General features: G+C 55.0%; 1 protein-coding gene across 1 annotated transcript in view; it reads right to left on the minus strand.

Annotated features, from left to right (window-relative positions):
* GFPT2 (glutamine-fructose-6-phosphate transaminase 2) overlaps positions 1 to 4,263 on the minus strand; it is a 47,024-nt gene extending 42,761 nt beyond the window's left edge. The window contains 1 exon segment of the mRNA XM_026448656.2: positions 4,126 to 4,263. Coding sequence (XP_026304441.2) covers positions 4,126 to 4,132 — 7 coding nt within the window. The 5' untranslated portion in view covers positions 4,133 to 4,263.
* Between the last annotated feature and the right edge of the window lie 9,321 nt (positions 4,264 to 13,584).

Below are 13,584 nucleotides of genomic sequence, written 5' to 3' on the forward strand. Positions count from 1 at the left end.
CAGAAAAGTTGCTAGTGTCCCTTTCATTCTTACAGTTTCACCAAAAACAAAGGGGAAAGTGACATATACTCTAAAATTTAATTAAAAGAAAAAAAAGTTTAAGAAAAGAAGGGGACAGGTACAGTGGCTCATGCCTGTAATCCTAGCACTTTGGGAGGCCAAAGTGGGAGGATGGCTTGAGCCCAGGAGTTGAAGGATGCAGTGAGCCATGACTGCCCCACTGCATCCCTGCCTGGGTAACAGAGTGAGACTCTGCCTCTAAAAATAAAAATAAAATACCTAAATAGTTCAATTGTTTTATTGTGGAATTCATTTTCAAAATTTTGTCTCAAATTTATAATCTCAAATTAATCTGTCTTAATAAACTAATTTTGCTAGATACAAAAATAATCTCTCAATTGAAAAGCACTGTTTACTGACGCTACACCATAAAGGTACAAATAGAAGGTTTTTCTGAACTTGGGAAACTCCTGAGGAGACAGTGGAGGGCTGGAGCCAGCACAGAGACTGGAGCAACACGGCCACAAAGCCAAGGAACGCGGCAGCCCCAGGAGCTGGGAGAGGCCGGGGACGCATTCTCCCTGGAGCCTCTGGAGGAGGCGCAGCCCTGGAGGTACCTTGATCTGGCCCAGTAAAACCGATTCTGGACCTGTGGCCTCCAGTACTGTGAGAGAATACGTTTCTGTTGTTTCAAATCAGCAAGTTTGCAGTCATTTGTTACAGCAGCCAGTGGAGACCACCGCACCAACCAGGACAAAAGATGGTGATGTCAAGGCAAGGGTTTCACCTTCTGGCAAGAACTAAAGATTCTCCAATTCTTCACAGTGATTGTGGTTTTGTTTTGTTTTTTTTCTCCCTCACGGATTACTAAGTGCAGTATGGGAAGCATAGGGACGGTTTACAAATTCGTGGATGGGAAGCACAAATCCTTCCTGCCAAATCCCCATGCATGCCTGGTCCCTGCTGCCATGCCCTGGCTCATGCTGTGCCCCAGCCCAGCGTGCCCGCCACCCCCCTCCTCTCTGCAGGGCTTGTACTTGTGCCTGGGCCCTTGTGGCACTGCCCCAGGTCCCTCCCCTTCTTCCTAGGAAAGTTAGCTCCTGCCTCTGTTGTGCAGAGTCCCATCAGTGAGTGAAGCAGCTGGGAAGGACTGGGAGAAAAGGGGAGTCTGCGTCCATCACCCAAGGGGTCACCCAGGCCCTATTTGGAAATAAGGACTCAGGGTTGCTCATCTTCAGATTTTATCAAGAGAAGTCAAAACTCCCACCTACTTATGTGAAATCCCCCAGTTTTGTACGTTGGGAACTAATATAGGAAAAGGTTAAAACCCCGTGACCCAAACAAAAAGATGTTTGCCTTCCCAGTTCAGCCAGTACTCTACCAGACTGTAGCCCGTGCTCAAGGTCCTCCCTCCACAGCAGCACTGCCCTGATTGGCATCCCGTCCCTACTGGTGACCAGTCTCTGGACTGGCCCTGCAGCTCACCTGCCCCTTCTTTGAGGGGAGGACCACACCCATGAGATCTTCGAGTCCCCCAAGGCCTGGAAAACACAGAGCATTTCCACTAGCGGCTGAATGAAAAAGGAAGGAGAGAAGGAAAGGAGAGAGAGAGGGAGGAAATATTGTAAATCTTCTGTCGCAGAAAGTCAGCAAAATGCCAGCAACTTTAAGAGTGTCATTTCAGCTAAATTCTCAGTGCACTGAACGTTTTTGAGAATCATCTGCTGTTTGCAGAGGATCAATTACTGCCGAGTCCTGGCTTCCCATGAAAGCAGCAGCAGGATAAAGGACAGCAAGACATAATCTCAGCAGTGTCATCGCCAAGTGATAAGGAAGGGCCTTAGGTCTCCGCCCCTATGGGAACGGCCCAAGAGATCGGAGACCCGAGGACTGCTCAGACGCAGGTGCGCACAGACTCCGCAGGGCCTCAGTTTCCCCAGCGTAAAGTGAAGAGCTTATCTGGTTCTTTCTAGGAGCATCTTCACGATTCTTGCGGTATCCTTGTACTAACAGCATAATCACTACTTTTTTTTCTGTAGAAATTGATTAAATTTTCAAAAATTGAAATGAATTCATGCCAAAAGAAAACCATCATAAAAGGAAAATCAGTATCACTTGTCAGACATACTCAGACCATCAACCCCCAAAACAGACCAATGTACTCAATTCTAGCCAGCTGCTGCTGCCTGCTCTGAGCCAGGAATGGCTTCTCCTGTGCAAAGGATACTTAGCAAGCCTCAGAGATGTTAAGGACACATTAGCACCAAGTTGAAACTTTCTCCTGATGTTCCTGAAAAGGAAATAACTTTCCCATGCAGGGATTCCACGACTTCCTGCTGAGCTGTGCCCTCCCCACTTCCCCCACCCTGCCCCCAGCCCCAAATCAGCAAATCTGGGAATTTTGAGAAGGCACCTAACCCAGCATGCACTCTTTGATTCTGGCTCCGAGTGGGCACCCCCATGGACCACAGCCACTCCTGAGCCTTGGGTGTCCTTTGGGGACCCCAAGCTCCTTCTCACATACAACCACAAGTCAGTACCAGAAGATCTGAGGGTACAGGTGGTCACACCCCAAGCTCAACCTTTCCCTAGGAGACAACGTGTGTGTGACCCTTTAAGAAGCAGAACAAACACACTTGTGATTTTGTGAGCTGGAGGAGGTAGAGCCCCCCCAAAGCTCAGAGAGACTCCGGAAAAAGCCAGATGCCAGTAAGAAGGAGGATGACAGGCAGGGGTGGCAGTGGGGACAGAGGAGCATCCAAAAAGGAAGGGGAAAGAGAGCCTCTGGTGCTGGGGGGCAGACTCTCCTGGTTCAAGGGTCTCCTGCACAAGTCTGGTTCCAAGGCCACCAGCTTTGGTCAAGGGTCTTGAATGCCACACTGAGATCTTTGGAACCCGCAGGGCTTGGACATCTGGCAAAACTGCCACCTTTGCCTCATCTCTGTCCCCAGAAACACCCAAAGGTGGCTCTACACATGGCGAATGGCGTCTGGAAGTACGAGATTTTAGCTGAGGGCTCAGGAATTTCAACGGATGCCTGTTCAGCCTGGGTGAGGCTGCAACCCCAAGCAGGCTGCCCGCTCCACCGTAGGTCGTTACCTTCTGCTGAGCGGCTGGCCTCGGACACAAGGCCTGCACAGACCTCGGCCAGGGCTCACCGCGGGCGCACCCCACCCCGGCCCTCAGCAAAGTCAGAGAGAGGCCTTTCATGGCTTCAGAAGTTCCTCCAGGTCCTCCAGCCACAGGCGGCTGGAATGGGTAACTGAATCCTATTCAAGGAAAAAAAAAAAACAGCACAGTGACCTTTTGTCCCAGCAGAAGTTCCCGGCGCTCTCCCGGCCAGCGGAGGCGGCCCAGCCAGGAGAGTAAAGAATTGCAGATGTGCGCTCCAGGCCGCGGCCGCCCTCCCCACGGTCCCGCAGCCACGCAGGACAGCGCGGGACACCGCGGGAATCGGACGCCCGGCCCCGCTCCCCGCCCCGGACTCCCTCTCGTAGCTTCGGGCAGAGGCTCCGGCAGTGGCTGCCTCTTCCCCGCGCAAAGAGGGGGCAACACGGCACCAACCCTTCTAGGGACCAGAGGTTCCTTTGGGGTCGCGAGGAGGACGGAGGCCCTGCCTGAGCGCACTGACGCCGCGGGGGCGACCCGCGGGCTGCGGGGACGGCGGGGCGGGGTCGCCTCTCTCTTCCCCCGTAGGCTCGGCGGGCTGACCGGGATTGGCGCCCCGCACCCGGGATGCGCCGGCCTGCCCGTGGCCGCCTTTGTGAGCGACTGGGAGTCGTGGAGGACAGCGGCCTCGGTCTGCATGGGGTGGGGACCCCTCTGTTACGGGGTCCAGGCCGGACCGGACCAAGTCCCTCCCCTCCGTGGGTAGCGGGCCTCGGTCCCCCTCACTATGTCCGAGACCGGGAGTCGGGTTGGGCATCCCCTGCCCACACCTCCGAGACAGCCACTCGGGAACGCGGCTGAGGGGCAGCAGGCCCGGCCGACCACAGCCCCTCGGTGGGGCCCGGGGCAGATCGGCGCCCCCAGCCAGGACCTCGGCGCCTGCTCGCGGGCGGAGGCTGCGGCGCCGGGACCCGCGGGCGGCGCGGAGGCGGCGGGTCGGGCGGGCGCGGCACTCACCGCACATCGTGGCTGCTTCTCGGGTTCCTCCGCGGCTCCGGGGCGCTGCCTGTTCGGACTCCGGGGCGACTCCGTGAGCTTCGTGTGCTCCGCGGGCTCCAGCTCCCGCCACTCGGCCGCCAGCGCTTATAACCCGGAGCCCTCCCAGGGGGGCGGGGAAGGGGCGGGGAAGGGGCGGGGCCTCCCCGCCTGTCTGCTCCCATTGGCCCCCGGTTGTCATGACAACGGCGGGACCCGGCCCCCAGGAGCCAGGGAGGGGCCGAGGGGCGGCTCCCAGGTGCGGGTCCGGCCTGTAAGGCGAGGGCGCCGGGTGCAGATCCCGGAGCGGTGCTTAGGGCAACCGACCGCCCGAGTTCGGACCCCGACTCAGCCACTGAGTAGGTGTGGAAGCCGGGCAGGGCCCGATCGCGCTGTGCCTCCCCTTTCCCATCTGTGAAACGGGCTACCCAGGGAAGCTCCCTGTCGGGGGTGCTGAGAAGTCAGACGGTCTGTGTAAGGCGCAGAGCAGGGGGTCCGGCACCGCTCACCAGCTCAGGAAACCCGCGTGAGCCGCTGTCCCTGCCGCGCTCCCATCTGGGTGACAGGCTTGTTTCAGAGCTCACAAAACTCTGAGCCTGGTCCTCACCCTGCATGGAGAGAACTCCTGGGCTTGGCGGAGAGGTGAGAAAACGGACGCTCCTGGAGGCAGAAGAGGACTCTGCCAAAACCGGACCGCCGCGGCGGTGGTAGGATTCGAACCTGGGATTTACCGCAGAGCCCAAACTTGGAAGCGAGGGTTCTGCAGGTTGTGAACAAAGCTGGAGATGCCCCAGGAAGCCCCGACCCCACCCGTGCCCAGCTGTTCCCGGACCTCTGTCCTGCGCTGCAGGCCCGCGAGGGCCCCGGGGGTTCCCACGCCTGGGGTTGGAATCCGACCCTTCAGTGAGGCACCGAGGCCCGCGGTTCTCCGCCGTGGTTCCAGGCCGTCCCTCCCCTTCCCCCTGCACTCTGGGCCCCTCGTCTCCCGAGGAAGGCCACGAGAATCGGCCTAACGTTTGCCCACTTTGAAGCTGTTTTTTTTTTTTTTTTCTTAAAAGAAAATCCTGAAATTCTAAACAGATCCTCCTCAGTCGTGGAAAAAAAAATTTTTTTTTACATCTCATCTAGAGCATTCTTCTGACTTAACTTCACCGCGACTCTGCAAGCCCCGGGGGGGAAGGAGGTTGTGCCATTGGAGGGTTGAGAAACCTGAGGCTCAGACAGTGAAGGAGGGGGCTTGGGCGAGTCGTGTTGTTGGGATATCTCAGAGTGATTCAGGAGCCGCCGCGTTTGCCGGCAACCCTCCACTATGCAGGCTGGCTTTCCTTCTTTCCTTCTCTCATTCCTAAGTACCCACTTCACGCCTGTCAGGGTGTGGGTGCTAGAGACTTATTGACTAAAGAGAACAGTTCTGGCCCTGCTCTCCTGGCACTTACAAGTGAAGGGGAATCAGACACTAAGCTCGTGGTTACACAGAGAGCTAAAAATTCCAGGTAGGATACAGGGAGGGGGCTGGGCCAGCAGCAGAGAGGGTGCCAGGCTCTGCCTGGGACTGAGCAGGGCTGCGCTGGTGCAGGTGGTCCAGAGCCTAGCGAAGCCAGGAAGGAGGGAGCTGCAGATGGTGCAAAGGTCCCCTGGGTGAGGGCTAGAACTTGAATGTGGAGATCAGGTTGTTTGGCCCAGACTGGCCTCCACTGTTGTAACTGAGGTGGGGACAGGGTGATGTCATCGCCTTGTCTTGCTAGCACCAAGAACCCAGGAGCCCTGGGGTCCTAACAGGGTCCAAATCTGCCCTTTATCCTCCTGGAAGAGTCACAGCTCCATGGTGAGGAATGGCACGAGTACACACTACCACCCCCGTGGATGCATCTGTAGCAGCTGCTGGCTGAGCATCACTCCTGCTTGGAGCACCAGCCCTCTGAGTCATTTGGGAGGTTGATGGCCTGGGCCTGGCCACACAGCCTGGGCAGTGGTTCAGAGGTCAGCATGTGGCCCAGGCTGGGACGTTGACAACTTGCTTCAGCACATGAGGGAAACTAGCAGAAAAGATGAGCTTGGCCTGGCACAGTGGCTTGGCTCTTCATCCCAGCACCTTGGGAGGCCGAGGCAGGAGAATTACCTGAGGCCGGAAGTTGGAAACCAGCCTGGGCAACAACAGGGAGACCCATCTTTACAAAAAGTAAAAAAAAAAAAGAAAAAGAAAAAAACAAACAGCCAGGCACACTGGGCTCAATGGCCCATGCCTGTAATCCCAGCACTTTGCAGGGCCAAAAGTTTGAAATCTTTTGGGCTTGCTTGAGCCCAGGAGTTCGAGAGCAGCCTGGCAACACAGCAAAACCCGTTTCTACTAAAAACACAAAAATCAGCTGGGTGTGGTAATGTGCATCTGTAGTTCCAGCTACTCGAGAGGCTGAGGCACGTGAATGGCTTGAAACTGGGAGGTGGAGGCTGAAGTGAGCCGAAATTGCACCACTACACTCCAGCCTGGGTGACAGAGCAACTGTCTCAAAACAAAACAAAAACCTAGGTGTGATGGCATGTGCCTGTAGCCTCAGCTACTCAGGAGGCGGTAGGACCTGCTTGATCAGCCCAGACAACATATTAAGACCTTGTCTCTACAGAAAAATATTTTTTAAATAAAAAGGATGGCTTATCCTCTCCTGAGTGGTGTGGCCGGTAGGAGGATGTCCTGATGATGCTGGGGACTTTCTCATCACTTTTGCAGTGGGGTGGAGAGAGGCCATTGAAGAGTGGAGCAACTGGAGCAAGATGGATGGATCGAGGATGGAGACGATACACATCAGAGTCCCTGGATTCAGCTAGATCTGAAACCAGGATTTATTCCTGGACTTCTCAGTATCAGAGCTCAATAAATTCTCATCTTTGCTTGGGGTACTCTCAAGGGACTTCTGTCATTTGCAACCAAGTAGAGTCCTGACTCTTTGATCATGCTGGAACTAAAGTCTGAGGCCCAGGGGAGTGGTTAGGCAGGAAGCCGGTGGCAGCCGGGAAAGGAGGCCTGGTCTGGATCAGGGGGCCCAGGCTTGGCCCTTTTGAAGGAGGGAAGATGCAGGGCCATGCCTAGGTGCCTCTCTCAGCTGGACCCCATACCTGTGTTTACAGGGGGAGCTGGGTGTGGAGTCTGCTCCTCATGGTTCCAGTGTCCACCGCCCATGTTGCTCTCCATGGCCGGCCCCAGCCACACTTTCCAGGAGTGCCTCAACCTTTCTGGCCAGCAAGTGAGCCAAAGACCTGGCTGCTTCACCTAAGCAGCTTTTGCAAGCACTTGATAGTTGGGAGATTTGCTCATTGATCTGGTTTCTCCCAAACAACCCAGAGATCTTCTCCCCTCCCCCAGGCTCTACCCCCAACACAGACTGCCCAGCTGGGTCCCATGGCTGTCCAGGTAGATGAGGAATGCACCTGCCATCCCCTGGCCAACAGGCCCTGTTCAGCTGCTTTTCCCTGTGACAATCCCACTACGGTCTGGGGAGGGTTATGGGGCCCGTGGTAGGGCGAGGGACTCCTCCAACTCCCATGGGGTCCAGGCTGGACTTTCACCAACTCTCATGCTGGCATCAGGGTCCTCTCTACCAGTTTCCACCAGCCCAGCTCTGCCTGAATCTGGCTGGGCTATGGCTGCAGGGTGACCTGGGGCGGTCACCTGTTCTTCCTGATCTCCTTTTGCCCTTCCAGATGTAGAAATGCCAGGCACATCTCAGTGTGGCCCAGAGACACAGCCCAGCCCAGGGACAACAGGGCCTCCTGAACTTCAGCAGAGGGCCCAGGGGGCTGGGGGTGCAGGGCGCTGAGGCCTGCAGCTGGGAGTCCTGCACTGGATCTCTCCATGGCGTGGAGAGGGAGATCCTAGGGGAATCTCTGAGCGGTGCCCACAGTGGACAGTGGGTGGGGTTCAGGGAGCCCAGAGGACACGTCACAGGTGTCATGACTCGGACAGAGTGTCCTGCCTCAGGGAGGCCGATCCTCAGCTCAAACTTAAGATGATAGGGCACCGGGAGTAGCAGGGCTAAGGGCCAGACCTGGCATGGGGCAGGAAGCCACACCGCTCCACCCCCGCCCATCTTGAGAGGCTGGGATAGGGTGGATGGGGTATGAGTAGGTGACACACACGCACACAAAATCCCCAGTTAGGGAAAATCTGAGAAAACTGATCTGGGGCCAGGATTCAAGACATCCAGAGGCGGGGAGCCAGGCAGGAAACCAAGGCAGGAATCCTTCCAAGGAGTAAGAAGCTTGTCTGGGGCCTGGAAAGGGGCAGGGTCATGTAGCTCAGGTTTTGTCCCCGAGATGGCTTCACCACCAGCCCCCACCACCATCCCAGGGCTGAGGTGAGAGAGGGCCTCACCCCATCCCTATTATCAGGGCAGGCCGGGCTGCGCAGTGGTCTCTCTCTCAAGTTCCCGGGTGACAGGGATCTGTTTCACCTTCTTTCTCGCTCCTGTGGGAACTCTGGAGGAGGTTTGCCACAAAGCTGAACTCCTGCATTCTTTTATGATTGTAGCTTTTGGTTTTTTTTTTAATAGGGCTACTTATACATTTTATAACTTTTTTGTTTTTTCTTTTGAGACAAAGTTTCACTTTGTTGCCCAGAGTGGAGTGCAGTGGCAGGATCTCCGCTCACTGCAACCTCTGCCTTCCTGTAACCTCTGCCTTCCTGCCTTCCCGATTCAAGCAATTCTCATGCTTCAGCCTCCTGAGTAGCTGGGATTACAGGTGCCTGCAACCATACCCAGCTGATTTTTTTGTATTTTAGTAGACACAAGGTTTCACCATATTGCCCAGGCTGATCCCTAATTCCTGAACTCAGGCAATCCACCCGTCTTGGCCTCCCAAAGTGCTGGGATTCCAGGCGTGAGCCACCACGCAGAGCCTGAACCACTGCACCTGGCCAACTTTTTTCTTACAAAAGAAATACATGTTCATTTCAGGAAAGAGAGGATAAAAATGTTTTTAAAGGGCTAATGACTCAACTTTTTACCCACCACCAAATGTTATCCTCTGCACCTATAATCAGTATTTAAAGTATTTAAACAACGGTACAGTCATTCTGCAAACATTGTTTTGTAGCTGGAATTTGACTTCTGGTTAGAAAGAACTTCAAATTGTGCTGCAAAGCTGGGATCTTGCCCAGGGTCATCAGCACTGTCCCTGATTCACCTCTGTGCCATGGCATCCTGGAAAACTTGGGCTTTCCGCTCTGCTTGGCCAGGAGACGGTGGGGGTTTGTGCGAGATGAGCACTAATCTGATACTGCACCAAGCATTGGCCGTGAGACAGTGGTGGTGGGTGGACGGCCAGGCTACCCCATGTCGCTCTGTTCCTGTTCACTCTCTGGCTGAGACAAAGGGGCTGGGGCTGTGGACTGAATGCTTGTGTCCCCCCAGATTCATATGTTGAAATCCTAGCCCCCAAGATGATGATATTAGGATACAGGGCCTTTAGGGACGTGCTTCAGTCGTGAAGACTGAGCCCTCGTGAAGGGGTTCATGCCCTTACCTAAGGGACCCCGGAGAGCTGCCTTGCCCCTTGGGATGCAGCGAGAAAGCACCACCCATGAACCAGGAAATGAGCCCTGATGAGACGCCAGATCTGCTGGTGCCTTGATCTTGGACTTCCCAGCCTCCAGAACTGTAAGCAATAACCTTGTTGTTTACAGGCCCCCCAGTCTGCGGTGTCCTGTTGTGGCAGCCACATGGACGGGGAAGACAGCTGATGAAGGTAACACCTGCCTTTCCTCACCTGTGTGGCCCTACTTACGCTCACCCCATGCCAATCACTCAGTTATTTCAGGCAAAGTAGCTTCTCAGGGACAAAAAGGTACATGCTGGGGTCCAGGGAGAGGCCTCACATCCACATGCTGGTGTCCCCGTGGGTCCAGGGAGAGGCCTCACATCCACATGCTGGGGTCCCTGCAGGAGCAGGGAGAGGCCTCACATCCATGGGCCGTGTGGGGAGGTAACGTATGGCTGTTCGTTTATTTTCCAAATGTCCTCGGCACTTACATGTGCCTGCCCTGTGCTAGGCTGGGTGTGTAGAGAGGAAACCAACCCAGTTTCCACTCTTGAGGAGCTTATAGCTCATAGTCTAGCAGGCAAACACACACACAGAAAATAGGGAGTGGCATTCCAATTCTAACTGAATTTTATAAGTTGGAAGGCATTCAGCTGCAAATTGGGTGGGGAAGGGCACGCTGGGTGCCAGCTGAAGCAAAGGCTAGGTAAGAAAAGCAGGCCAGGCTGGGCACAGTGGTTCACATCTGTAATCCTAGCACTTTGGGAGGCCTAGGCGGGAGGATCACTTGAGGTTAGGAGTTCAAAACCAGCCTGGCCAACATGGTGAAACTCCATCTCTACTAAAAATACAAAAAAAATCAGCCAGGCGTGGTGATGGGTGCCTTTAGTCCCAGCTACCCGGGAGGCTGAGGCAGGAGAATCACTTGTACCTGGGAGGCGGAGATTGCAGTGAGCCCAGGTCACACCTCTTCACTCCAACCTACCTGACAGAGTGAGATTGCCTTAAAAAAAAAAAAAAAAAGGAAAAAGGAAAAAAGAAAGAGAAGAAAAAAGGCACAGGGAGTGAGCAGTGCCGATCCTGCACACACCTTGTCTAGAACCAAACGCCCACAGGGTCCAAGCAGGTAATGTAAGGAAGGAAGGTGAGTGTGAGTTGGGCAACAGGGGACCCAAGCGGGTGGCCGCTGTGGGCTGGAGCGGAGAGGGTGGCAGCTTTTATTCCCTTATTTGCCCCCACCCAGGTTCTGTTTTTGTCCTATCCGAATACCCTTTTCTCAATCCTTCCCGGATTGGCTACTTTTAGAATTCTGCTGATTGACTGGTGCATTTTACAGAGCACTGATTGGTGCGTTTTACAGAGTGCTGATTGGTGCGTTTTACAGAGCGCTGATTGGTGCGTTTTACAGAGCACTGATCGGTGCGTTTTACAGAGTGCTGATTGGTGCGTTTTACAGAGCGCTGATTGGTGCCCTTTTATAAACCTCTTGTAAGACAGGAAAGTTCCCTAAGTCCCCACTCCACCCAGGAAGTCCAGCTGGCTTCACCTCTCAGTGGGGACTGAAGTCACGTACCCCATTTAAGACTCTTTCTGGTACCAAAAAAAAAGTCAGGAGGCTGGTCACTGAGTGGAGACCAGTGTGAGGCGAGGGCGCAGTGTGGAGGGGGGAGGAAGCCTGTAATAGCCTCTTTTGAATAATTAAAGGTAGGTGTTTCAAATTGTGTTTATTTGCCCATTCTATAAATAGACCTTTCCTGAAAGGCCAAAGCCACGTGCTCCCGGGGGCAGAGGTTTGCAGCCGGCTCTGACCGAGGGCTGAGGAAGGCCCAATGGCTCAGATGTGCTGAGGGTGAGAGGGCGACACTTGCAATCACGTTGGACCCTCTGCCCCATGGAGTCTCTTCTGTTGCTGGGGACTTCTCCCTACAGAACCCCAGCGGGAGCCAGCCCTGGAGCACTTGCCTGGGGCTTGAAGGCTGGGCAGTGGCCCAGCAGAGTGGATGACAGGGATTCGTTAGGTAAACAGTTTCAACACTGGGCCACATTAGATCTCTTCCCTGTTGCATATTCTTCTTTGTGCATTTTTTTGTTTTTGTTTTTGATTTGTCTTTCACAATCCTTTAAAAATACGAAACCATTCTTGGCTGGCTGGCTGGGCATAGAAAAACAGGCCAGGATTGGGATTTGGCCTTGTGGGCTGTGGTCTGTGGCTCCTTTCTTTAATGCCAGTGCTCAACCCAGGCCTGGCCATGGAGTTCAACCCTCCGCAGAGGGTGGCTGCACTGTGCCGCTTGGGGGCTGTATGGGATGGACCTGTTTGTGGCTGCCGTTGGCAGGGGGTGAGGAGTTCACACACTCAGTGGGAAGCCCTGAGAACCTGGCTTAGGAAACCAGCAGGGTTCCCGAGCAGCCTGGTGCCCAGAGTCCTCCAGGACAGCAGCCTAGGTGGGGGGCGCTGGCTGCACAAGGGCTACTGTGGCCAGCAAAGGGCCGCATCTGCATGCTTTCCCAGGAAGATGTCTGTGTGCTCTGGGGTTACAGCAGCCCTGGCCAGGAGCCCCGGGGGAAGCAGCCCCGAGTATGAGGAACTCCAGGCTTCCCAGAGCACATGCCCCAGAGGGGCTGCTTTATGCAGGCCTGGGAGCCCAGAATCACCTGGGCCACTCACTCAAGCCACCGTGGTGATTGTGGAGGGGTGGGCCCTGCCCTGGCAGGTTTGCAGTCTTCTGAGGGGCCTACTTTTGGCTCTCTTGACCTAACTTTGCCTCTGTGCCAATGTTTACCCTGCACCCCTGCAGATCCCCTCTCCACCCACTCGTCCTTCTCTGTGCCCTGTGAATCTGGCTTCATCAGGGGTCCAGGGCCCTCTGGCTTCTGGTGGGGCTTTGGCTAACGAATGACACCCAACATTAGGTCCAGGAAGGGTGGGGAGTGAGGTCAGGATATTTGCCCTCCAGGAGGCGACTGAATCTCTTCCATGGGCCTCAGGTTCTGTCTGGTTTTCTCTCCCACTGCTACACTCTTAGGGTCCAGCCCCTTCAGGTCTAGGGGTGGCCTTGCTCCAGCTGGGCAGCCCCTTACACCTGCATGCACCCTTCCAGGAGTGCTCCTCAATCACTCTGTCCAAGGCCGCAACCTCGGGGCACCAGCTGTCTGTGTCTGTCTAGGACCATCCTGGTTCTAGCACTGAAATTCCCACGTCCCAGGGAGCCCCTCAGTCCTGGACAAACCGGAGCAGTTGTCACTCTGGCTGCCACCGGTTTCCTTGCATTCTTGTCTAATAAGCTGAGAGTAAGAAAGGCCCAAGTTTGGGCCCAGGAGCAGTGGCTCACGCCTGTAATCCCAGCACTTTGGGAGGCTGAGGCAGGTGGATCACGAGGTCAGGAGTTCAAGACCAGCTTGGCCAAGATGGTGAAACCCATCTCTACTGAAAATACAAAAAATTAGCTGGTGGTACTGGCAGGCAGCTGTAATCCCAGCTACTCAGGAGGCTGAGGCAGAGAATTACTTGAACGCAGGAGACAGAGGTTGCGTGAGCCAAGATCATGCCACCGTACTCTAGCCTGCACGACAGCATGAGACTGTCTCAAAAAACAAAACAAAACAAAAAAAAAACAGCCCCAAGGTTGGACTCCCCCGTTGTCTCAGGACCGGAAGTTTGGACTCCCAGTGTCTCAGGACCAGTGTGAGAAGTGCAGCAGTTGCTAAGTACTGAGTGTGGCTTTTTCTTCAAGGGGGTTGCCTCCAAATTCTTCCTGTCCCACTGCCTAGAATGGGTGCTGGCTGTGCTACCTGCCTGGGGTTCCTGCCTGGCCCATAGGCAGCTGAGCCAGCGACACCACATACTGCAGAAGTCCTACACATCCAGGGCTTGGGGGTGGGTAGGAGGAGTAGGGAGCACTTTGAGTG

This window comes from Piliocolobus tephrosceles, chromosome 4, assembly GCF_002776525.5.
Source record: "Piliocolobus tephrosceles isolate RC106 chromosome 4, ASM277652v3, whole genome shotgun sequence".
Lineage (NCBI taxonomy): Eukaryota > Metazoa > Chordata > Mammalia > Primates > Cercopithecidae > Piliocolobus > Piliocolobus tephrosceles.